The sequence below is a fragment of the Euprymna scolopes genome, chromosome 37 (genome assembly GCF_053919585.1).
Source record: "Euprymna scolopes isolate OS-2025 chromosome 37, ASM5391958v1, whole genome shotgun sequence".
Taxonomy (NCBI): domain Eukaryota; kingdom Metazoa; phylum Mollusca; class Cephalopoda; order Sepiida; family Sepiolidae; genus Euprymna; species Euprymna scolopes.
In genome coordinates this window covers 34770151-34798147 of record NC_136518.1, presented here as the reverse complement: position 1 = coordinate 34798147, position 27997 = coordinate 34770151, and the positions used below count along the sequence as shown (strand labels likewise).

Sequence of the window (27997 nt, the reverse complement as noted above, 5' to 3'; positions counted from 1 at the left end):
GTCCATTTTACGTACTGTTCAACAGTTTTTAGAAATGGACTTCCAAACTAAACTATCACTGGCCAGGTCTTTTTTATCCCTATTTCTCTCAAGTCTATTTTTATCACTTCCTTTCATGTTTGCCTTCATCTTCTCACATGAACTGAACCTACTCTCTCAATTTTATTCTTTGCAGGAGATGAGGAAAGCACTCTGTCAGATCTGCATCTTGGCTCAAACTGAATTGTATTTTAGTTCCAACAAACCGAAGTTTTCCTCAGCTCTCACAGCCACCAGAATGTAAACCACTGTTGAGACTAAGTTATGGTTCTGTGAAGCTCTAGGAAGTTCATCCTCTCAGGCTTTACCTTCTCACCTTTTTGAGAAGGGGTCATTTTACCTGAGATGCCCCTTTCAAGGCTGCCCAGGTATTTTTTATAGTCAGAATGCACTTCCTCTAAGGTGTTGTCTTTTCAGTTCCCGCCTTCCAACCTTGTATCACATCTTCCCACCGTAAAAGGGAGATAAATACTAGCTAAGCTTGACAGAAATTGAAATGGTTGAAAACCGTGCACATGTGCAATGATGCACTCTAATTGCCTGATATGTTTGTTTTAGCCAACCAAATCACAACTTATTACTTCAAAAGAAACAACTTAAACAAGTCATGTGACGTTTTATGATTTATGACATCATAATAGAAACGTCATCTAAATTATGTAATATTCCCTATTTTGCTTAGCAGCAAGCTACACTAAAATAAATTAATTGTGAAAATATTTTCAGGTTTTTGTTTTTTTTATCTAAAAGAAATTGCAATCTGTTAGATGAGAAAGATCTAACAGAATTTGCAAACAATCGAGATGCAAGAAAACACTGAGCCATGGCAAGCGCCAATAGACAACCAAAATGGCAACTGGAACTTGCGATTAAATATCAAGATCTTGCTCCGCTTCTTACGTCTAGTTCTAATTCCACTTGCTTATATCCTTTTCAAAAAAATTGTCAATCGAAACAGGAATCTTGCCAGACAGACTGCAATGTATTATGAAAGCACTAACAACTCCTGTAGAAAAACTACTGAGTCCATTGTGAAAAAACAAGAAGAGAAGGCTTTGAAGATGGAAACCAAAGAGACAACTGATAATAACCCCTGTACAAAGACCTTGGAGATGGCCATTAAACGCAAAACTAGTGCTATACAGCAGAAAAAAGAAATGATGGAAAAACCTTTGACAGTTATGAATTTAGCCAATATGGAAACCATAACCCCTAAAAATGACCAAGAATGGCAGATCATTATTGACTTTCAGTAAATAGAATTTTCTTTTTCTCTCTTTTATCATATTTTAATTCTTCACATATCGAAAAAATAGGGTTGGAATGGTATGAGCATTTTTCAAAAGTAGTGGTGGAGAGTGAGAATGTGAAATTATTGGGCGATATGAATATCGAATGTAATAATTTGATTGAAGCAAGGAGACCTGATTTTAGGGTACTTGTGCATTTAACAAACCAGACGTAACTCAGCATTTGCTCGACTTTGTCTGACGCATGACGTCAACAGCCGGATATAACCGAGCGTTGCCGATTAAGCAGACGAGAATTTTGTTATCAATTGGAAGAGTGTCACAACTCAAGAAACGCTTATTTGAAGAGTTTAAAAAAAAAAATTGTTTTAAAAAGATAACTGACGAAATAATAATGGATATTACAAACCTTGCAGACCAGCTCCAGACCCCAGAGGCTGCACTAAACTTTTGCCAGTAACGGAAATTGTTGGCAGAAGAGAAAAGGTGTTTATTTACATTTTGGCCAGGATTGTGTACTTGCAAAGAGAACAAGCCTTTCCGACAGTTACGGTTGGAGGTGTAGAAGTGTAACATGTCGTCGATGGACCTCCATTAGGATTGGGACCTTCTCAAAATCCCGACTAACCATCGCATGTATAATAAAAATAATATACTTATGGGCGTTCGAGATGGCATCTACAAAAAAATCTCCATCCCGAATGTAGGTTACGTTCTCGCCACACAATCGTGGATTGGAAGATTTTCCTGCGTGATATATGCAGGGACTATTTTCTTAGGAATCCCCGGCAGATTGGAGGCCCAGGCCATACGGTAGAAATCGACGAGTCCGTTTTTAACCGCCGGCAGACTTGTGACACCAGTCTGGGTCTTCGGTGGATACGACCCCGCCGAAAAGGAGGGTTTCTTGGTCACTGTACCAAATAGGAAGGCCGAAACCCTCCTTCCACTAATAAATAAAAAGGGGTTTGTATTACTGTACACATAGATTCGAAAAAGTTGTCAAAAAACAAATAATATAACAAATATTATCAAAGGCAAGATAAGTTACTTTTCTACAAATCCTTGTTTCTGGCGAAAAAAATGTACAAATAATCCTTGTTCCTGCCCCACCCCCTTTTTTTACGTTAAAAATTGAAAAAAAAACAAAAAACAGTTCAGACAAAAAAAAAGTTAACAAAAAAAAACTTGTCTTATATGTATTTATTTTGAAAACAGAAAACAATTCCAAACAATAATTAAAAAAAAAAAAACATAAATGAACGGTAGGTTTTTGCTTTTTACTTATTTAATTTTTTTATGTTTCTACATTTTACAATTTCATTGTACAGTTATTTTGTTGTAGCGTTGTTTTTATTTTATCGCCAATGCTCGGTTTTATCCGGCTGTTGACGTCATGCGCCGGACAAAGCCGAGCAAATGCTGAGTTACGTCTGGTTCGTTAAATGCACAAGTACCGATTTTAGTCTTGTTAGAAAAAACAAAAAAAGAAACACAATGCAATAATCATTGAATCATTGATATAACAGTACCAGCTGATGTGAATTTGGAGGAAAACGGAAAGAAGAAGGTTGAAAAATACCAAGGCTTGTAAAAGGAGATAAAAAGATTGTGGAAGTTGAAGAAGGTAGAAGTTATACCTGTTGTGATGGGAGCCCTGAGGATTTAACAAGTGGATTGAGAAAATTAGGATCCATTGCAATATTGGAGTGCTTCAGAAGACTTTGTTGTATATTAAAGGAGTCAGCTACTGATATTTAGAGAAATGAAGTAATTAGGATCGAAAATAATATTTATTAAAGGAGAATGCTGAATCAAATGTAGTGATAAAAAGTTAAAAATGAATACATATTGCTAGTTAGATGCGATTCCAGGAATGTAGTGAATTGTCTATTATATTAGAAAAACTATACAACAGAGTTAGATCAGAGCAGGTAGACTGGGACAATGGAAATTAGGGATTGTTCTTTGTGTACGAGAACACGTGTTGGAAGCATATGCAATAATCCATGTGCAAAACTGTTGAAATTCGACTGGAGACATGGAAATAAATAACTACAACACAAAAGTAAAATAGAACAGATATATTTGAAGGCAAGAAAGTATATACAAATATTTACATAGAGTATAGTCATGGGGAGATTGTTCCTGGAGAAGGTGTCGGCTGGGTAGTTGTCGACTCTCGATCTTGTTGTCTCTCTGAGCCTCTTGTTGAGTCTCTCACTGGATCTCTCCTGTCTTTACGGTACCAAGCATATTTATATGGTTGACACTCCACATATGCTAATTAGGTGGATCCTACCACAACAAAAACAGGCACATGTTGGCCACATTCTGACGTTACAAAGAAACATAGATCCAATATATACAGTTAAGTTAGGGTTCACTTAAGGAAGTATGAAGGAGAGATCGAGTTAGATCGAGAGAGGTCGAGTTGAATTAGCCTAAGCCCCTTTTGAAAGCAGGGCAGAGAGGGAAAGACAAAATGTAGAAATCTAACATCGAACTCCTATCATTCTCATCACAAGCTGGAAATAAATGTCTTCGTAATTGTTGTAAGCCTTTGTCTTCATTGTCATTTCAACCGCAAGGTAATGCGTGTCTTCTGTTATCATATAACATAACGCTGTCCCTTCATCTTAAATATTGAACTTTATATAAAGCCCCTTCTAAAGTGTTGATTGTATCCCCCCTCATCAATTATGTATCTCCCCTCCGTGTTTAAAAGAACTGACCATTACAAATTTCTTCACCTATATCAGCTCCAATTATAAATATATGTCATCACATCCCTGTTATGACCCCTCCCCCCATTACACAACACCTCGTTGGGAACCGCCAGAATCTTGTGGAAAGTGCTGGAAGACTGAGCAAAGAAGATGCTAATAGCCCATGGTCATTTGTTATAATCTGCCCATCAGCATAAAATCGGTGATAACAAATGTGACAACAGAAATGATGATGATGATGATGATGACGACGACAATGACGACGTCTATGATGACCTGTGTTAGAACTTCTAGTGAGTGAGATAAGAAGAAGAAAAATGTACAAAATCTTTATTTGTCAATGATAAAAGACATCCAATTTCATTGTATTTTAATCTTGAATCTGAAACATTGTTCCACATAAACCTGTGCAGCTAAACACAAAGATATTCAATGACAGTGACAGTCTTTTGGTGGTTTCAAGTTCGATCCTCACTACAGGCTATACTAACTAAGGTTAAATATTTTTAAAAATTACTTAAAAAACTATAAAGTAAACTTCGATCAACTAAAGCTTGAAAGTAAAAAAGCTTTGTTTTGACTGTTTTATGGCATATACACCATTATTGTTTTGGATGGAGGATAGTACAAGACAATCCTGATTGAAAATAAATCATTAAATATATAGTTGCAGAGGAGTGGGCTCATACCTTTCTCATTGTAAACAAATACAAACGTTCTTGGAGATGGCTTTGGTTAAGGATAGTCATCTATCTATCCACAATGTGTGTGGAGAGAGAGAGAGAGAGAGAGAGAGAGAGAGAGAGAGAGAGAGAGAGAGAGAGAGAGAGAGTATCATCTTCCAATTTGTGTGGATGCAAACAGAATATTTAGAATAGATGAGTGAAAAGCTGAAAAAAATCTCTAAAGACCCAAAATGAATATAACGATGGGAGAAATAATGAAACAAAAATTACATTTAGTTAATTGTGATGCGATAGAAATGTTTAAGTTAAAAATAGATATAATGTCGACTTTTCGACAACTGATGGTTTGACACCTCTTTTCATCCAGACAAGACCATAAGAGAGAACTTGATAATCCTGCTGCCACCATATTAGTTTATTGGGCGGCCAGCAGATTACCCAGTGAGTAGCATACGATCAATTTGTTTATACTGTACCTGCTGGTGGTATTCTCCCGTTATTTTGAGATTATATTTTACTTTACTTACGTTTAACTTTAGACAAATTAAAGTAAATATAAAAATCGGTCTATTTTATCATGGACAAAAATTGGACTGCTGATGAAAACTTGATGTGGCTTAATTTATAGACATGGATTAGCAATGCATTACTGAATTATTATTATTAAGCTGAAATTGAATTGGTTGACAAAATGATTTATTGGAAAAGCTCTGAAACTAGTGATGCTGGATAATCAGTGTTTCATATATAAGTGGTGTTAAGCTAATTGTTCAGAAGTGCAGGAGAAGATATATTTGTGTGTGTGTGTGTGTGTGTGTGTGTGTGTGTGTGTGTGTAACAGACTGGATGCATAAAGTGTTACTTGTTAGGAAATGTGAAAAAAATGTGTAATTATGTGAGAAGAATAGATAGGAAGAATAGATATCTATCTTACTAGTACATCCTGCTCCTGTTAGTCCGAAGGAAATTATAGAAAAAGAAAATGTCAAATAGACATCAGTTGGCTTTGGAGTCACTTGACCAGTACCACAACACTCAGAATGAGCAACAGGACATTCAAGCGTGCAAATTTTCTTTCTTGTCCCTTAAACTTTGTCCGGTTCAATTTATATCATAATTTGTGTTAGTATCCATTACAACACTTTGTCAATAATGTTGCTCTCTCTATATAAATATATATTAAGATGTAAGTGCTTTGATATTGGTGCATGCAAACATATGTGTGCATCATTTAGAAAGTAATAGCATCAGTTGTGTATTTGATATTTAAATATTAGCAACAATTGTATGCAATATTAATATGTATATTCATGTATGTGTGTATGCTTATGTATGTATGCATGTGTACAGAAGTTGTAATGTACTGCAAAAATTAGTACTTCTTTAATTTCAACAATAATTTTAACTTCGTGTGTTATATTTTCTTTCGCATTTCATTTTTCATTCTGCAGCATTTTACAATGATGGATCAAGGTAGTGGTGGTGGGAGACTATTCAGACAGCCCTATTAACTCAAACCAAACCCCAAAAATGCAAACTTAATTTTTTTTGTTTTACTTCGTATTCTTAAAAAAATTTTGTTTCTATTTATTTCTTTTCTCTTTCCACATACACAAACCAACAACAACAACAACAAAAAAAAAAAAAAACGAAAATAAAAGTGATATTGGTGAATTCACGCAGCACCATGCAATGAATTTGACTGGAGAGACGGACATTTTCAAATGGCCGAAGATAACTAAACTAAAGCAACAACAGAGGATAAAGAACAGCCTGTCAGAGGAAAGGTGTGGATCCCTGTACACCCACATCCACTACACTGACCACATCCGGTTGCAAAAGGTCAACAGCTATTTACAGGAACTTCTGCAAATTTTGGGAGATGGTTGCACGCTACTAATCGAAACTGAACATCAAATCATTATTAAAGTAAGTGCGAAAAATGAAATTTTTTTTAAAGATTTTTTTTTTTTTTTTCACCTCAGGCAAGGCACAGTGTCATTTGGATGTAGGGGACTACTATCTGGGACATAATTTTCATAGATACTATGTAGGGAGTTGAGCAGCAAAATGTCTGTTCACGTTACACTTGAACTTCTGCATGTCAGTACAGTTGGGGAAGCAGGAACCCGGAAGGAAATTCCAGAATCTAGCAGTTCCGGGGGAGAAACTATTAGAGTAGAAAGTTTTTTTTATATCTAGGGATCTCTATTGTGTAGGACTTTGCTGCTTGTCGGGTTTGTCAAGGGTATTTATGTTGAGGGGACAAAAGGGCTTGTAGTTCGGCGGAACATCCACCATTAAAATACTTGTAAAACAGGCAGAGGAATGCAACAGGATGAAGCTTAGATGACAGTTCAGGACCTATCAGGTTGGAAATTCTCTTTTGAACCCTGTCCAGCAGTGAGAGGCTAATAGTAGATGCACCAGCCCAAATGTGACAACAATACTCTATACATGGGTGAATGGTGGCCTTGCAGAGGTGCAAGATACTTTAACGCATAAGTAACTTTCTAACATAGTAGATGGAGCCCACCTTCTTTGCAGCAGCTTTGGTAATGCTCTTGATGTATCTAACTCATGTTCCCTGTGAACGTTAAGCCAAGGAGTTTGAAAGAAGTACTTTCAGGTAATGTATCTTTAGCTATAGTTATTGGTGGTTGAGAAGGTTTCTTGTAATTATTAAAGGAAAGGAGCTTAATCTTGGCAGCATTGAATGTTACCATCCATTTTTAACCCCATTCCACTTCAGACTGGAGGTCTTCCTCTAGGGTTTCTGCCATTGCCTTAGATATGTGTTCATTCAGTTTCCCATTGTGCCCGTTATAGGCTGTGGTGTCATCAGCAAATATACCCATCTCTGAGACAATTTTATCATGGAGGTCATTTATGAATATCAGGAATAATAAAGATCCACAGATCGACCTCTGAGGTACACCCACATTTATATCATATTGTTTAGACATACGACCGAGGACAACCTGGATTCTTCTCTTATTTAAGAAGGATTTTATTATGTTAAGTATTCATCCAGTGATACTATAGGATCTGATTTTCATGAGAAGACAATCGTGCCATAACTTGTCAAAAGCATTAGATATATTAAGGGCTATGGCCCTCCCCTCCCCTGCCTTATCCAGTGCATTGTATATATGTTCAGAGATTACAGTTAGAATATCTGCAGTAGAACAGGCTTGCCTAAATCCATATCAAAGGTCGGACAGAAGTTTAGCAACTGTAAGGTTGTGAACTAGAGCTTGATTAATTATGGACTCAAATATTTTGGCAAAAAGAGGGAGGAAGCCATTGGAGCGATAATTTAATAGGCCAGTTCTTTTGCCTAAATTCTTGTAAACTGGTACCACAGAAGCAGTTTTCCAGCAGTTAGGAAAGTATGATTCGTTAAGGCATTTGTTGAAAAGTTTGGAGAGAACTGGATCAACCTCAGTGGAACATTCTTTTAATAGTACAGCCAGAATGAGATCAGGTCCACATGCTTTTGACGTGTCTAGCTTTTTATGATATCATGGAGTGATTTTAAATTTGATTTCAATATTTTTCTTCTAATTAATCACCGCTTATCAAGGCTAAAAGCTACTCGGAGATAAGAGTTAATAAGATGGATAAATTGTCAGTTGAATGATGAAGAATGTTATGAGAGAATTTAAAATTTACAAAATTTGATTACGTATGAGGATGGTTAATGGAAAGTATTTGTTGATATTAAATTTGAAAATGATCAAGTTGTACTCTGCGGGGAATCTATAGTGAACCAAAATGTTACTCTATCTCCAACCGCACCTCTCCTGATCTCCTGAACTGACATTGCTTGAGTCCAGTAGTAAGGAGGATCTAGTTTACAATGATTTTATAATGATCCTGCCTTCCTCCAAATGATTTCTTATTCAGGATATACACGATCTTTTCAAGGCAAAATATGATCAATTGAATGCCTCAAGTATTAAAATATTAGGAATTTTTATAGCTATATTAAAGAATACCATAAACCTATATATATATATATATATATATATATATATATATATATATATATATATACGTCCAAGGATGGAATACTGCTGCCATATCTGGGCAGGAGCTGCTAAAAACAGCCTATCCTGCTTTGAAAGAGTACAAAATAGACTTCGTAGCTTAGTGGGGGATGCCCTTTTCTCTACCCTGCAACCTCTCTCCCACAGAAGAGACGTTGTGAGCCTATCCTTGTTTTATCGTTATTTCCATGGCAGGTACTCGTCTGAACTCCAATCTCTGGTCCCCCCTCGCCAATCTTTCACGAAAAACATCCGTCTAGCTGAATCCACTGTGAAAAATTCCCCCCACTCTTTATCTGTGCCTAAATTAAAATGTGGATTCCATGAACAAAGCCCCTTTCTTAGAACTGCACGCCTGTGGAACTCTGTTCCATCTGCCTGCTTCCCACCTGACTACAACCTGGATGTCTTCAAGTCCAACGTAAACAAATTCCTAATGAACCGCCCCCTTAAGTAAACACTTCACCAAATCTCCATACTAACGTACTGTACTTGCAATAACCCTTATCACTGAGTGGCTTCCGGGCCTTGATAAGTGGTGACCACCATGTAAATACATTACAAGTCAGTAAATGAAATTAAAATAGCTTATATAAGATCACTTAGAACCTAATACCAGATGCATAGTAACCAAAGATAAATTAAATAACAGCATATGGGATACTGATTGGCTAATCAAAATATAAGCGTATAATATATATATAATAAATAAAATAAATCAAAATTATGTATAAAAACATATAAAAAATATATATAATATAATATAATTGAAAAGCAAAGAATCACGAGTTACCCCCCTTTAACTAATATAAAGAAAGACAAAGCTTAAAGAATTAATAAGATAGATTGATTACCTCCCTTGGACCAACCAAGACTAACTGATTAAATCGGAAATCGTGCCAGTTAGGAACAGAATTATAAAATTGATATTAAAATAAAATAAACTATACAGAAATAAGGATAAGCTACAGTTAAATAAAAATGAACATTAAAATATGCGGTCCTGCCTTTTCCTCAATACAGAGCACAACATGGCTGACGAGAGCCTAACATTATTTACGATTTACCATTAACTGGTCCCTCTTATGTTAGGCTTAAAACCGACGGTACCAATGTTTTTCTGACCTTCTGTACAATTTAAATTAATAAATATTAAGCTCTTATATTGAAAAGGGGTTATCCTGACGCTCCGCACTTCTTTATTTACATTGGAAGTGACGTCACACAAATCTTATAATACGGATGGCTACAATTGTAAAAATAATGTTTTATTTTTCTTTCATTTTGAGCTCCTTTTTTTTCTCCCGTTTGTTTTTGTTTTCTACAATTAATAAACCAGTTTACAAGTAAATTCAATCTTGGAAACTACTCGTTTACCGTAATTTTAAACGTTATTTTCATTTTCAGCGACCCCGAAAACCTTTAAAAGTGGTAATTTTAAAGGAATTTGAGGGTGGAGTAATTCTTCATATTTACCTTTTTTTTAATTGAATTGTTAGGTGAAAGTACAGAATAGTTATAATACACCCCCCTTCTCTATGTTAAATAATAGGTTTCTAAATAATAGCGTTAAAAAATAGCTCGCGTCGTAAAGTGCAGGTGCAGGAGTACCTATAAAAGGTAACGCCGGATCGGAAAAAGAGCTCAAAATGAAAATAAAATAAATTCTCCGCTCAAAATAAGAAATGGGAGAAAAAAAAAGTTAAATTTTCCGCTGTGTTAGTAATTAAAAACTAAAACAAATTCTCAAAATGAAAAGAAATGTTAGATTCTCCGCTCAAATACCAATATAACAAATGGGAGAGAAAAAAAAAATTAAATTCGCTAAAACAAATTATTTTTTACTTGTAAACTGGTTTATTAATTGTTGAAAACAAAAACAAACGGGAGAAAAAAGGAGCTCAAAATGAAAGAAAAATAAAACAAATTATTTTTACAATTGTAGCCATCCGTATTATAAGATTTGTGTGACGTCACTTCCAATGTAAATAAAGAAGTGCGGAGCGTCAGGATAACCTGAAAAGGTTTTTCTTTGTAATCGAGCACTTTGTTTCAATTATTTCCCCCAAAATAGTAACCAAATATATATATATATATATATATATATATATATATATATATATATATATATATATATATATATATATATATATATATTAGGGAGTTAACTTAGGCTAGCAACCGTTATTTGTCACTGTATATACTCCCTTCTATAAGAATTCAACCTGTTAAGCCCTGTTCGACAGTTCAGCCTTTGTTTTACCCATTACCTCACTAGACCTGATGAACCGCTCCCTTAAGTAAGACGTAGCTGGTTACCTTTAATGCATCTAAAACCAAGCTCCTATCTTTACATCATCAACGCTCTGATCCCCATCTGGCATCAATTGAAATGGATGGCTCTCGTCTAGGAGAAGCCCCATGTTTTAACAAGCTTCTGGGTTTGACCTTTACTCCTGATCTGAAATGGAACACGTACATCAAGTCTGTTGCCAAGGTCGCTGGAAAGATGGTGGGATCCTTTTACCGCTCCAGAAGATATCTCACTAATGATGCAATTCTCTATCTATATAAAAGCCAAGTATGCCCAAGGATGGAATACTGCTGCCATATCTGGGCAGGAGCTGCTAAAAAAAGCCTATCCTGCCTTGAAAGAGTACAAAATAGACTTTGTGGCTTAGTGGGAGATGCCCTTTTCTCTTCCCTGCAACCTCTCTCCCACAGAAGAGACGTTGTGAGCCTATCCTTGTTTTATCGTTATTTCCATGGCAGGTGCTCGTCTGAGCTCCAATCTCTAGTCCCCCCTCGCCAATCCTTTACGAAAAATACCCATCTAGCTGAAACCACTGTGAAAAAATTTCCCCAGTCTTTATCTGTGCCTAAATCAAAACGTATATTCCATGAACAAAGCTTCTTTCTTAGAACTGCACGCCTGTGGAACTCTGTTCCATCTGCCTGCTTCCCACCTGACTACAACCTGGATGTCTTCAAGTCCAACGTAAACAAATTCCTAATGAACCGCCCCCTTAAGTAGACACTTTTATTAAATCCCCACACTAACATACTGTACACGCAATAACCCTTTTATCCCCGAGTGGCCTCCGGGCCTTGATAAGTGGTGACCACCTTGTAAAAAAAAAAAGACCTCAGCTATAGAGAATTATTCTCGCTACACTCTCCACCACTACACTTTGTCTTACTATAGAATAAAAACATCACCAGACCACTCTCAGACCACCCCTGCATGCATTTTTCTCCTTCCTCTGACTTTTGCATCCAATTTGCAACCTCCCTGTGCATACCATAGTAGCAAAATATCCACATATATCCTCTTCACAGATTCATCATCACTTATCTATCTCCCCCAATGCGACTCCCAAATATCCTTTAATCCTTACCCCTTCATTTCTTTGTCTGAAGCCTAAATTAAAAATTATCTATAACCGTTTGCCACAATGCATCCTAATATCTGGCAATACTTTTTAGTCCCTACCTCCGATAATATCATCTCCCAATAAGAATGGCCTAAGGATTCTGCCTTTTTTTTTTTTTTTATACAAATTTAACAATAAATTTAAACAATGATCCATTCTAACTTCATCTGCTTTTTGATTACAGCCTCGAATTTACTTTCACTATCCCATGACATACATCCATGAAATAAGCATCCACACCAAAGCACTTCGAAACTACTCTCTCCCTAACTCAACCGGCCAAACTCCTAAGCCCTCTCACCACTCTTTACCTTCGGAAATTTTTACATATATTTCCCTCCTTCCCTCTCTTTTCCTTTTGTCCTTCGATTTTACTTGGCTATTTCTTTCAACTCCGAGCTATCACACGATTATAAACCAACGTTTTTAGTATCCATTTATATATACCCACCGATTATTCTTTAAAGTAAAAAATAACATTATATTGATTCTTTTAAACATGACCTGACTCCTTAAATCCTCCACCACAGATTGGCTTCATTGACACCCCAGGTATACAAAATTTGGGAAAATAATACAGCATCTCGACTTTAACTAGCAATTCTAACCATCTTCTGTTGATGAGGAGGGGATGCTCTCCTCTATGTTTTCCGGCTTTACGATATTAAAAGGAATTCATCACCAGCTGCTACATTCTACTCTGAATCGCTTTGTGAATTGGATTTTGAAACTGACCTTCTTTAACTCACCACAAAGCTTCTCTTCATTAACATTATATATAAAAAGGTATTTCTATGACTAGTTTGCATCAAATTCGATCCAAGAACACTAGATACCATTTTTATTCCTTTGCTACTTAAGTACTTTCTCTCAATGTAACATTTTTCTTATTCTTGTATTTTTATTTTTTTTATTTTATTTTAGTTTGTATTTTTTTTTTCCTTATATTTAATATCCTTTGTACTTCCTAGATATTTTATTTTTTATAATTTTATACTTTATTCCTTTATATTTTTTTATCTTTTTATTGTACCATTTGTTTATCCTTTCTTTTATTCATTTATATTTTATATATTTTATTTTTTTTAATCTTTTATTATATTATTTCTTTCTTTTATTATTTTATAATAATTTATACTTCGTTTAATTACCAAGTTGTAATTTGGATATCCCCTCTAATATATCTAGACTCAGTATAAGTCCCCTATTTCAAGAAAACCCCTTCTCTTGTTATAACCCATAAATTCATATGATTAAAAAAGCATCTACATTCAGTCACTTCTCTTACATTCTTCTCAAGAGTATAGATGCGCATAGACATGCATATATTGAACGCTCACCTCATACCCCATCATGGCATACGTGGTATCATTTTGTCATATCAGTTATATTCCTCCTCTATCGCATAGATCACTGTACTTCTCCTAGTTCCCCTCCCCCAACAGTTTCAATATATTACCCTTTTCCTCTCACGTCCAATTATTTTGCTCCTAATGTAGCTATCGCTAGACGTTGTATCTCTCGAATATTTTACCTAGCATCGTCTCTTCTCTTCTGATGAGAAGCATTAGACTTCGAAATGCCTACTAAAATTGATGTAACATCCATATTGAATAAATGGATAAATCTATATGCATTAGTATATATTTTTATAGTGTCACTTTTTTATTCTTCACATTATATATATATATATATATATATATATAGAGAGAGAGAGAGAGAGAGAGAGAGAAAGAGAGAGAGAGAGAGAGAGAGAGAGAATATTTTGCTGTATCACAGCTCTTCAATACGACTAGATGAACAACTGCCTTAAGTTGGGATTGAAAATCAAATATCTAAAAGAAAGTTGTTGTATTTATTTCTGGAAATAAATATTCAACAATGTCCATTTTTATGTACACACGTTTCAAAAATTCATTTTTATTAGTAAAATTACATTTAAGTAATTTTTTATAATGTTGTTAATAAAAATGATTTGCAGAAATGTATGTACATAAAAATGTATGCTGTTGACCATTTATTTCCGGAACTGAATTCAAATAATTTAATATGCCTTGAATTTTTAAAATCTATTTTATGAATCCATGAAAGCTCTGGCTGATACAACATATGAATTATTGTTTATCTGTGGTATTGAAACACTTGTTGAGTATTTAATCATGTGATGTGATACTATCGTTGGTTGAGGAACCCTTATCCCCGAGTGGCTCCTGGGCCTTGATAAGTGGTGACCCCCCATGTATAAAAAAAAAAAAAGGTAACGTGGTGTTTCCATACTTTGAGGACTCTTATCATTTTAGCACGGCACTACCGGGTAGTAACATCTTTCTTCAAGCAAATAACCATTTGTTATGGTTCTGAATCAGCCACAATAAAAACAGAACAACGGTGTAAGTCAAGACGTGTATTAATAAAAGACAAAAAAAAAAAAAAAAAAAAAAAACGGTTACAGAGCCAGTGAGGTTAACTGGGACCGTTAAGAGTTCCGGTATATACGGACGGTAGTTGAATCCATTCAGAGGGTGGTTCCCCTACAACACAATGTTATATAAAAATATATAAATTTTATTTATTCGTTTCAGTTTCTGAAAAATTTATAAAACTCAAGAACTACGATGTTCTGCCTCTTTCTCTTACAGTAAACAGTGGAGAGGGGGGATAAAAACCTTCAGCAAGAAAAAAGAGAGAAAACAAGAATACATATCAAATAGAAAGAGACAGAGAGAAAAAAGAACAACAGTTCTTGGTAGTATTTTCAGTTCAACAAGTACCAGACGATACCCAACAGTTTATATGACCTTTAATCTGACAGCCGTTAACCTCAATTGTTGATATTTAGGCTTTCCTTCCAATAGTGCTGGACACTCACGCAATATAACAATTCTGAGTCAAGGTCAGTTGGTACAGTGTTTCAATGCAACACTATAATCGTCTCAATTTGTTTACATCCTTACAAGGACAAAGAAAGTCAGGTTTTCGGCTTTCAATGTAGAAAATTCTAGCTTCAACAAAAGGGGCACTCATCTTGTGTCACAGTCGTCCCCTAATAAATTATTAGGGGACAATTGTGATACAAGGATGAGTACTTTTGCTCTAATTAGCAAATGATAAAATTTCATTTTTTCCCTCCTTTCTTACCTCCCCTTCCTTTCGAAAACAAAAATAATTTAAATTCCTTTCTTCTGTTATGAGTAATAGTTGTTGATCATTTGACATTTATCATTTCATGTTTTTTATTACTAATAATTGTCTTTAAATCTCTGACATTTTAATCTTGTCTTAGCTTTCTTGACCTTTGACATTGGTTGCCTGATGACCTTGCCCTCTGCCTTAGTATACTTTTGCAGAAATTTGTTGGCTGCTTCAAAGAGATTTTTTTTTCTTTTTCTTTTTTTGTCTGTTACTAGTAATTTCATATTGAGAAGAAGATTTCAGGAAACCTTTTCAATCGGGCTTTTTCCAGATTTTCTATTCATGTTTGGTATTGTGTGGCCTTTTGTGAGGAGGGATTGGTCATTTTAAGTTTCTCCTTGGCCTGAAAGTCTGGTGGAAAGATACTAGTGTCTCTGAGGTTTCTGCAGCTCGCAGTTATCTGTGGTGGCTGTAAATAAAGAGACACCTATTACTACGATCACAGGTTTCTCTTTTGGGACTGACGTTTAATTTCGATGGTGTAGATTCTTTTTCAGTTTGTTAGAAACGGATGTAACAGTGTAAGCAGAGCTTGTCATAGTTATGTGTCTGTGTACCAAGTTTCTGATCAAACTCTTGATAGTGAGTGGGTTTCGAGGGTACCCTGGTCTTTCGTTTTCTTGTGGCAAAGTCATTTATTTCTTCATCAAGTGACCATGGGCAGTCCCATCTAGCCTTTTTTTTTTTTTTTACACAGTGGTCACCACCTATCAAGGCCCGGAAGCCACTCAGGGATAAGGGTTATTGCAAGTACATTACGTTAGTGTGGAGATTTGATGAAGTGTTTACTTAAGGGGGCGGTTCATTAGGAATTTGTTAACATTGGACTTGAAGACATCCAAGTTGTAGTCAGGTGGGAAGCAGGCAGACGGAACAGAGTTCCACAGGCGTGCAGTTCTAAGAAAGAAGCTTTGTTCATGGAATCCACGTTTTGATTTAGGCACAGATAAAGAGTGGGGGAAATTTTTCACAGTGGATTCAGCTAGACAGGTGTTTTTCATGAAAGATTGGCAAGGGAGGACCAGAGATTGGAGTTCAGATGAGCACCTGCCATGGAAATAACGATAAAACAAGGATAGGCTCGCAACGTCTCTTCTGTGGGAGAGAGGTTGCAGGGTAGAGAAAAGAGCATCCCCACTAAGCCACAAAGTCTATTTTGTACTCTGTCAAGGCAGGATAGGCTTTTTTTAGCAGCTCCTGCCCAGATATGGCAGCAGTATTCCATCCTTGGACGTACTTGGCTTTTATATAGATAGAGAATTGCATCAGTAGTGAGATATCTTCTGGAGCGGTAAAAGGATCCCACCATCTTTCCAGCGACCTTGGCAACAGACTTGATGTATGTGTTCCATTTCAGATCAGGAGTAAAGGTCAAACCCAGAAGCTTGTCAAAACACAGGGCCTCTCCCAGACGAGAGCCATCCATCCCAACTGATGCCAGATGGGGATCAGAGCGTTGATGATGTAAGGATAGGAGTTTGGTTTTAGATGCATTAAAGGTAACCAGCCACGTCTTCTCTCACTGAACCATGCGCTCGAGATCTCTTACACCGGTCTCTTCAATTTTTGTCAAAATCTACTTGCAAAACTTACTCTTTGGTTGATTTTGATTCTGATCATTTCTCACCATAGGATTCGATTTTAGGTACCCTTAATTTAGTATAAGCCTCTGTTGGTCCTTGCTGCCAGTGGATGACGTTTAATGAACTGTCATGTAGGATAGCCTATTGCCTTCTGTGGCTACCTCGGAGTCACTCATAGTGTCTTCTGCTTTGTCTTGCTGCAGACAAGACCCTTGATAATCTTGCAGGATTTTATCTAACTACATCCTCCTCAATAAAGAGATTGATTTAAGCAACTATTTGCACTTGTGCAGCTGAACTCTCCCTTATCTATGCTTACTTAGCAAGTTGATTCATCCTATTTGTTAAGTCTGTAAGTATCTCACTTCAATCCTGCTTTATTTTAATTAAACTTCTCACAGCTTTAGAGGAATTAGTGAATTTTGCTGTACTCCACTGCTAGTTGATAAAGGATGTCTTTAATGGTGATATTCGAATAATAACAATCATTCTCTGATCCAATGCTAGATCGTCTGAAAAGTCATACAGCAGGTTTGTTCTGGATCTGTTAGATGTAGACCCACTCTTTTTTCCTGCAGAGCCACTCGCCATGATCTTAAGTTGGACGGTTTCCTAGTAAAGATTACAATCTTTGATCCACATGAGAGGAATCTGTTTAATAGGGTTAGCTTGATGTTGAGCATCTTGTCTGTATTTTTTATTTTACAGTTGGGTGTTTTTCCCTGCACGAAGATGGATTGCGTGCAAAACAACTCTCAAGTGCTATATGCTTTTCGGAATGCAAAAAATAAATTATATTTTTTTATAAAAAATATTTGCTCGGCTCTTTTTCCAAAACTTTCAGCCACTGGTCCAAGCCAAGATAATTCACTAGAGAAAATTAATGATGTCCCAAACTCGTCCAACTGAACAATAGGATTAACCACTTCATAAAGGGAAATGTGTCTATTGTTATTCTGGAATCTTGTGTTGCTGCACCAAGACGATAAGAGTTCTTCCAGAAAAATCGTCAAAGCACAGACGCAAGTTGCAATCCAACAGAATGGTAATATCTAATTTCATTAAAAGTTTATATGGATTACTCTCACCCAGGAAACTCAAGAATTGTCTTAGTTTATCAACTAAACATTTATGCTTTCTTTATTTTTTTTTATCTTGTTATTATTGCTAGGGATGGAGCATCCTATCATATGCTAAACATTCAACTGTTATTTACAAGACTCTAGCCATGAGATCTTTTCAGGATTCTACCCGTGTGTCGGGGTGAGGGGGGATGTCAGACATCAGTTGAAATCAACTGCTCAAATATATTCCAATTAACAGCACAAAATACAGGAATACAGGAAAGAAATAATATCAGGCTTTAAACTTTCAAAAACTTTCATCTCCTATAGGAGAAACCAAAGATACAATTAAATAACTTTCCAGAAATTACCAAATAACTATTTTATTAAAACATTGTATAGCAGTGCATGGCTCCTAGGTTTGATGTGTCATAGAAGACGCAATCCCAATCCTTTTTTTACGCACGCACACACACACACACACACACACACACACACACACACACACACACACACACACACACACACACACACACACACTTGAATGTCTACTAGATACTATCCTCATGGATCTAAGGTCTCTCTGTACCAGGGTTTGTCAAGAGGGTACTTCCTCCCCCACTACAAGAAAACACCAGATTAGATAAATTCTTGTCTTAAAATCCGGCAAGAGCAAGAGTCTACAAGAAAGATATAAATTGATATAGTTAAGTAGTTGATTGGGGGAGAAGAAAATTAATGTTCTTTCGACCATTATTAGCTTAACATTTAAGAAGTAAAGAGAAACTTAACTCTTGTATATATATATATATATATATATATATATATATATATATATATATATATATGTATATACTAGATTACCCATGACTCGTTGGGTCAGTATATGTTATAGCTAGCTATGGAATAATGAGCATACAGAATTAATGTATAAAAGTGCAAGTGAGTATACAGAATTAATGTATAAATGCACAAAAATTGAATGCATGCATGCGCAAAAACAAACATGGCGGCCAGTGAAAACATTAGGCAATTTCCTGCACGCGCACAAAAAAATAGAATGCATGCGCGCACGAAAACAAACATGGCGATCAGTGAAAACAATACCAAATACATTGAATAATAAATGACTTAACATCATTGCTCTGAGATCAAATAAAAAATACTTTATGTAATCCATTGAAAAAAAATTTAAAAAAAAAACGAAAAGAAAAAAAAAATACAAAGAGGGAATGTGCATTGTACAGTTTATTTATTCATTTATTTATTTATTTATTTATTTATTTTTTTGTGTGTGTGTGTGTGTGTGTGTTAACAGCCTTGGAAATATCAGGAAATAATGCTTAACTGATTAAGTAATATTTAACAGTGAGACCTTTTCAAAGCAAATTTAAAAAAAAAATGAAAAGCGTCCCCCACACACACGTTTTGAAGTGTTTCTACGTATTTTTAAAATGTTTAGAACTTTCCCTTTCTGCCCCCACCCCCGCCACTAAACTTGAAAAAAATGCTAACAATTACATGTTGTGCTATGTCGTCAAGAAGTAGGGTCTCATTTTACGATAAATTTAAAAAGGAAAGTGATACCCCATGTTAGAATGTTAAATTTTAATTATTTTAAAAGAAAAATCTTTAATATTATCTTTAAAGGTCGTTAAAACGTATCAGCCAAAAAAAAAAGAAGTAAATTTTGATTTCTTTTTAGGAGGTAAACTACGCTGGATTAGGTTGTAAAAAAAACTCCAAATATTTTTTTTAAATATGTAAATGGATTAAATAGTTTTTTTTCATTTTACATTAGAAAAATATATTTGCTTGTTTTTTTTTGTTTGAAAACAATTCCAACTTGTACTGAAAAATACAAATAAAATAATCGTAAATAAATAATTTTGGACACAAAAAACATATTTTTTTAAAAAAATCAAGTTAATCACGCACAACTTGGGTAAGAAAATATTTTTTAAAAATATGTAGGTGCACCTGAACAAGCGGCACCCCACTTACAATTTTTTTCCTTTTCATCTTTTTTCAACTATTTCTGCAGATTATTGGACACTAAGCTACCAGATTATAAAAAATGGGGGGGGGGATCAATATTTAAAAATTTGGAAGGGGGTTCAGTTTTAGATACAACGTTCTAGTAAATCGATCCCTCATTTTTAGTACCAATTTGTTATTGCGACTTTTCTCTTTTATTATTTTTTATTTATTTATTTATGTCTTTTTAAAAGGTGTTTTTGCATTTAACGACCTGCGCTATTTTTTAAATAGTACTAGTCTACCCGTTGTCTCTTAAAAGGTAAGATGAAAAATGTTCAAAATAAAAATTGATTTTGAGATTAAATTGTTTTTTATTTTCATAAGAAAACATTTTTTAAGTGATAAACGAAAAAATAAAACTCAGGAAGCCTCCAGACCACTACTGCAAGAACTAATTAAAATTAAGGAGGCCTAAAACCAAGTGCCTCCCCCCCCCCCCTCCTTGAAGAGAAAATATTTTTTAAGTAAGGCCTGAAAAAAAAATCATCAGAATCCATAGGAGCGCTACTAAAAGCAATAAATATGGTTATAAATATGATTATAGTTATACATTGTATATTTATATTTAAATCAGTTTTTTTTAACTCAATGGAGTAAAATTACACTTATTTGTAAGAAACACATGTTAAAATAAGTTAAAACAAAAAATATTGTTAACTTTGTGTATGATTTGAATAGCAGCAATGGCTTTAATATCGGACTCAAGACAGGGTGGCTATGAAATAGATAAGCAGACGAATTTTTTGAAACCAGAAGTCACAAACTGAATGGACGGTTTAAACGCCCAAGCAAGCAAGCTGACCTGAGTTTTATAATTATATATATAATGAATAAATGACAAAAGTCTATATTGAAAATTTCATGATGTTGACCATCTTACAATTTATTCGTTTATTTCAGTTGACACAATTCTTGACAGTATCTGTTTCATAGCACAAAATCATTCACTTAATTATTATATCAATCAGTGAATCTATTTTGCCCTTAACTCATCAGAAGAAATAGCAACAATAAATCCACCAAAAAGAAATAAAATGCGTTTGGGCATGATTAAAAAATCCAAAAATTGGAAGAGAAGCTGCAAATACCTTATAGTTTGATTACATTATGCCATATAGCTGATCTGAGTTTTATAATTATATATATATTTAACTCCATGGAAAGGTCTCCTTAATTTCTGAAAACTTCCACTGAAATAAAACGAAAATTAATTTAATTACAAAGATAACAGTCAAAACTATCTGACAACTTCCCACAAATTTAATTTAAGTCGATCATGTATTGTGGAGGAAGATAATGAATCAATACGTCTGCAACACAAAAAAATTTATCGGTGCAAAGATGTTGTACCACAATTTTCCTTCTGCTAAATTAGTTGCCTTTCTTAGGCTTTACAGTGTAGTTTACGTTACATATATACACATAAGTATAATCTTTGGAAGATTTTATTTATTAATCGTTGTTTTAAAATGCATTTGAAGATATAAACTAGCAAATATTTTTGTGTAATATTCAACTGGTTTCAATAGAATAATCTGATTAATCATCTTATCGATCAATCACGCTTGAATCCAATTGAAATCTTGTTTAAAGTATATTTGAGCAAGGTTTACTTTGACATTTATGTTTTTAGATTGGGGGCATCTTATTTAAAGGCTAGTTTAGGGTAATGCCAGACGTATTTAACAAAAAAAAAAGGTTAAAACACGAGTAATAAGACATGATAGGATACTCAGACAATCACAGTTACAGACGAGAGTCAGACAGCGACTTAGTGAGAGCTGATGCCCTTAGAGGCGAAGGCAGGAAGGGAGTCGATATAGCTATACAAGTTTAAATTCCTGATATCATCAATCGGCCGGCTGAGGAATAAAGAAATCATCTAATATTTTGTAACTGTCTTCGTGTCGACATTGTACCAACTGAAAGGGGAATGTGTTTAGATTATCATCATCTTAAATGAACTTTGTATAACTCCCTTCGAAGTAATGTGTCCCCTCTATCATCAATAATGTATCTCCCCTCCTCTGTGGTTAACAAGAACTTTATAAATGTTTCAGCTTCGTAATAATAATATGAAGTCCCAAAAAATCGTCACAGGTAAATGTATATAAATATCATTATCGTCCCCTGTTCTGAGTCTCCGTTATATGATTTCAATATGTCAAAGTGTTTTGCAAACCAGAAGAATGCCCAACTCAAATTCTGCAGTAAACGGTGCTCAGTCAGATTCAGTTCCTAATATTAAACCTCATCCATAATATAACTTTCACTGAGAGTTTTAGTTTCTTAAATGCATTAATTATTTTATTAAATTGTTAGGTGAAAGTGCAGAATAGTTAACAAACCCCCTTCCTCTCCATGTTAAGAATAGTTTTCTAAATAATAACAATATTGTTTCAGCACAGACAGTAAACTGCAGAAGAAAACCATGTTAAGAATGGTTCTCTAAATATTCACATAACTACAGAATAGTTAACAAAACCTTTTACTTTCCCATTCTTAACATGGGAAGGTAGAAGACTTTGTTAACTATTCTGTACTTTCACTTAACAATTAGTACAAAACTTTGCCACAAGAGTAAGCAACCCAAAACAGAAAGTCTTTAATATCAGGAACCACATCTGACTGGATACCATTTACTGCAGATTTTTAGTCAGGCGTTCTTCTGGGTTGCCAAATATTTGTATTCTAATTTTTTCTTCAGATTTTAATGGTAAAAGATGTAATTTCCGATGGCAATGGCACCAGTAATTGTAAGGATGCAAACATGTGGAAAGACTTGGAAAATGTTCAAAATGATTGTATCAATAATTGCAAAGACGATATGGAACATCACACCAAAGATGAACTTGAGTTGGCCAATGATACCAGCTTGGAATGTTACAGCAGAGACGACATAAAATATCCTGGAAAAAGTTATGTGGAATGTCCCAGCAAAGATCATGCAGAATATCATGGTGAAATGGCCCTTTTCTACTATTGTTGCGTGTGTAGTCTTATATTTACTCTGACTTTCTTCCACAAACTACTGTATCTTTAAACTACAATCAAACAAGTGAAGCATGCATGATCCCTTGTGAGTGCACAGTGAAAGAGGCATAAAATAAAAATGACTAAGTTCAGCATTGCCCCCCCCCCCCATTTAGCCCCAAAAGTCCCCAGGGGACGTCAAATCCTAGTGAAAATGAACAAACAATGCACTTTTAGCCCTTGACATATGTAAATTTGAGTTCTGCACCATGCAAAAAAAAAATAAAAAATGACTAGGTTCAGCATTGCCCCCTCCCCCATTTAGTCCCAAAAGTCCTCAAGGCCTTAACATATTTCAGTTTGAGTGCAGCACCATGCAAAACTGCTAAATAGACATATACAGAAAATTTTGGACAAATATGGTAAAATAGTCCCAAAAATGGAGTGTTTTTATTAGCCCTAAAAGAGCCCCTGGGGCACACCCAAGATTTATCGCGAAGTAAAGACGAACAAAATTATATAGAAATTAGTTAGTTACAACTTTTCAGAAAATTTTATAAAAATCCAAGACATCATTTTTTTTTAATAAGCACAAAAGTGTCAATTTTTGCCATTTTAATCTGAAAGGCATCCCTAGGGGGGCGTCCAGTTTACTCCTATTATGTTTAATGTTTGTGAAAATTTCAAAAAATTCCAAAGCGTAGTTATTAAGAAAAGTGGGGACAGACAAACAGACGAACGGACAAGGGTGAATTTACAGATCCACTCTCCTTTTGTCAGGGGCCGATTATTTATATATATATATATATATTTACTTTGGCTTAAATAACTGTAGCTACATTTTTGCGATTACGATTATGCTTTCTCAAAACCAATAATGATTATGAAAAAATAGGGAAGAAAAACAAACCGGATATCAGAAACGAAAACACAAAAATACAAACAAAAAACAACACTGATAACAGTAATACATTGGGTCCGAAGTTATGCCTTCAAATTTAAAACTTTTACCCTTCAGCTGCAGTCTGGATTATTTCTTGAGAGGATAAATAAACAATTATAAACTACTTCTTTATAATGTGTTATATATTTGATTCATTATTAGACATCACTAACAAATTCCTTATCAAATTTTTGTCAGTAATTATTATTTAGCATGTTGCGGGGCCGGACGTCCGGGGACAATCGATCCAACAACTAACAAGGTAGACACGGGCAAAAAGTAAACAGCAAAATCACAAAGAAGAATGACAGACACAGGTTGTTTGGTTAAAGACGAGGGTTCGCCTTTTATTTGCAAAGGAAGCGAAAAATCATATGATCTGGATGTTGGTTGCCTGGAAGGTCGCACATCACAGGTCTGAAACATGTACTCTAGACATAGCGTGGTTCAGGGTTGCTCGCTGGGTCTGGAACGATCAGCTGGACGTCAGGATCATTCAGAAATGGGCAGTGGACACTGAAAATGAGGTGGTCAGTGTTAAGGAACGAAAAACAATGAGAACGTAGGGGTCAGTGTTAAAGAACAGACGACACTGAGAATTGAGGATCAGCGTTAAGGAACAGACGACACTAAGAAGGGAGGATCAGTGTTAAGGAACGGACGGTCGATAGGGAGCCAGGTGCAAGCGAGGTTTGCAGGCTGGAGGAGCGAGATGCAAGCAAGTGCCAAACGAAGATTACCGGCCAGAGGAGTGAGGTGGCAGGAAGGCTGCAGGAGGAAGCTGGACGTGCTGGAGCGAACGGGAGGCACCAAGGGTTGGAAGGCTGCAAGAGTGAGCTGGAGGCGCTGGAGCGAGCTGGAAGAACCAAGGGCCGGAAAGGAATAAGCAGAAAGCTGCTGGAGTAAGCTGGAAGCGCTGGAGACTGGAAGTGAAGTTCACTGCTGGTGGGTCTCAGGAGGCAAGGGCTGATTGAACTGCTGCTGCTGCTGGAATTCTTCGGCGATGGTGGATTCAGTCGATGTGACTAGTAGCATCAGTCGTCGCTTCAGGAGCCTTCTCCCCCTTCCGGCCAGGACTGTGTATCTATTTGCTTCCCCACTGAAAAATTAGGCACAAGGCCTTTTTTTAATGTGGAAAGATTGGGGAAATGTTGACCAGCTCCCCGGAGAGTAGGGGAGCTCGATAGTGACAATTGGTATGAAGGGTTTCTCCTACATTGACCAATAACTGATTGCCACAAGGGCAATGATTTTATATGTGCGGTTTCCCCATGGTCTTTGCAGTATCTGCCGAAACAGATACTACACTTGGCTGGGGCCAGGGCTGTGTATTTATTTGCTTCCCCACTGAGTAAATTAGGCACAAAGCCGTGTTTTAATGTGGAGATTGGGGAAATGGAGAGTGGGGGAACTGGATAGTGACAATTAGTATGAATGTTTCCCCTACATTGACCAATAACTGATTGCCAGAAGAGCAATGGTCTTCGTGATTCCTTTAGCCTTCTGACATGCGTGAGAGAACTGACAACTGCTTTAATTATGGTTAGAATAATTTTATTCTTGAACATATGCAGCTGTGAAAACTGCAATAAAAATAAATAAAAACAATTGACATAAATGCAATACAAAACGTACAAAATGATATATTTTACAAAAATAAAATGAAAACAAATAAAATAATACAAAGAAAAGGAGATAGACATGACAGCGACACCAGACACATGCGATACAAAAAGGGTTTTTCAAGACCATCACGTGGAATGAGAAATGTGACTTCCGAACGTATATATAAGTAAAGAAAGATTTAATATATTCTTATTAAAAACAAGGCTACATCTACCTTATAACTAAGTCATGATCAACAAAATATAAAGATTTTGGATTCTTACCTCGTTGGCACTTTTTGGGGCTAAAGAAAAAAAAAATATGCTCTTACATTTGAAACTGACTAAACGATGGACGGATGGTTAAACGAAGCGACTTGTTCTCTCCAGGGTTTAATCTCAGAAAGGGCTTGGCATTTTTTCTGCGATATCACTTGTTGCGGGCCAGGATATAAATACCCTAACTCGCTACAAAAGAAAATAATGAAACGAATGGAAAGAAGGAAACAAAACTCAATTGCTGGATGAAATAAACATGTCGTTGATTTTCTGTTGAAAAATGAATGTTTTAGGTGTAACTCGTGTTTATGTCCGCGCATGGAAAGAGGAGTGAGTAATGTAGTGGAACGAGAAATGGCAGTCCAGTGTGGAAACAAAGAAAAAGATAGAGGGTTGACATCAGTAAAGGTGCGCGCACGTGTTGGTACTTGTCCACGTGGAAATGTGTTCAGGCCACTAGCTGTGGACGCGAACTTGTCTGGTTGATGGACCAAAGCAAAAGGAAAAAAAGAGTGAGAAAGTTAATCCAGTTCATGGAGAGAGAAAGCATATAAAGTGTACGTACTGTCTGTTAGCTCTTGCCCCACATACAGTAGCAGGGGACGTGATTTGCGCAGGCGCGTGCGCTCTGAAAGAGCGCGTGGTTGGTCCGTCGACCGTTCAGGTTGGAAGCTGGTTCGAAAAGAGTTAAACCGCTCTGATCTTTTGCTTTTATAGTTGTTTCCGATGGTTTTTTGCGCATGTGTGGATTTCCTTTAAAGGGGAAGTGACGTTGCCCTTGTGTGCATACGTGTGCGCGTATGTGTGTGTACATTAGCGTGTGTGTGTATGCATGTGAATTTGGGTGTATGCATGTGAACGTGAATATATCTACGTGTACACACACATGTGCGTGTATGTTTGTTTGCACGTATGTGTATGACAAGAAAAATGGCTTGAAATGTGAATGCGTGTGTTTGTGTGAGACGAGAAGGGCTCGTACACACTTCGCCTGGGGCACTGACCGAATCATGACTCGGAAGTAGGAACACCTATCTTATTTTGCTTTCTATTTCTATATGTATAGCTTAGAAAGCAAAATAAGATAGGTGTTCCTACACAAATGAATAATTATTTTATTTAAATATATTTATACCACTTTATTGCGATATTACTCTAACTAGAACGATATTTTTCCTATCTTTTTTGGCCTCATCTTAAGGGCCTATTTTACGGTGATGGATTTAGCTATGGTTTATTAGGCTTTGATATTTGGCATTAAAGGGCCAGAATATCAATACCCATCTATCCTAAGAAAAGATGAATCTGGCGGCAGCCACAGTCTTATATGTGGGGTTTCTTCCACATATGGTCATTGATTGCAGTATCTGCTGGAAGAGATACTACACTTGGCCCGGGGCTGGAGCTGTATATTTATTTGCTTCACCACTGAGCAAATTAGGCACAAGGCCGTTTTTTAATGTGGAGAGATTGTGGAAATGGGGACCAGTTCCCCGGGTGTAGGGGAGCTGGATAGTGACAATTTGTATGAAGGGTTTCCCCTACATTGACCAATAATTGATTGCCAGAAGGGCAATAGTCTTACATGTGGGGTTGCCCCCACATATGGTCTTTGATGTTGGCCAAAGGCCAAAAAGACCCGGAGCCATTATTTATTTGCTTCCCCATTAACAAATTAAGCACAAGGCCGTTTTTTAATGGGGAGAGTGAAGGGGAGGGAGAACTGGATAGTGACAATTGATATGAAGGGTTTCTTCTACATTGACCAATAACTGTGTTTATTTGTTTCCCCACTGAGCAAATTAGGCACAAGGCCGTTTTTTAATGTGGAGAGTGAAGGGGAAATGGGGACCAGCTCCCTGGGGAGTAGAGGAGCTGGATAGTGACAATTGGTATGAACGGTTTCCCCTACATTGACCAATAACTGATTGCCACCAGGGCAATGGTCTTATATCTGGGGTTTCCCTGCCGGAACAGATACTACACTTGGCCGGGGCTGTGTATTTATTTGCTTCCCCACTGAGCAAATTAGGCACAAGGCCGTTTTTTAACGTGGAGAGTGAAGGGGAGGGGACCAGTTCCCCCAAGAGGGAAATGGATAGTGACACTTGGTATGAAGGGTTTCCCCT

General features: G+C 36.1%; 1 protein-coding gene across 1 annotated transcript; it reads left to right on the top strand.

Annotated features, from left to right (window-relative positions):
- The first annotated feature begins 570 nt into the window (after nt 1-570).
- On the top strand, nt 571-26252 carry LOC145261131 (uncharacterized). Its single transcript, XM_080119397.1, has 3 exons — nt 571-1291; nt 6366-6633; nt 22777-26252. Exons 1-3 carry the CDS (start codon nt 843-845, stop codon nt 23110-23112), a joined length of 1053 nt encoding a protein of 350 aa, XP_079975523.1. The 5' UTR covers nt 571-842; the 3' UTR covers nt 23113-26252.
- Nucleotides 26253-27997: the final 1745 nt, after the last annotated feature.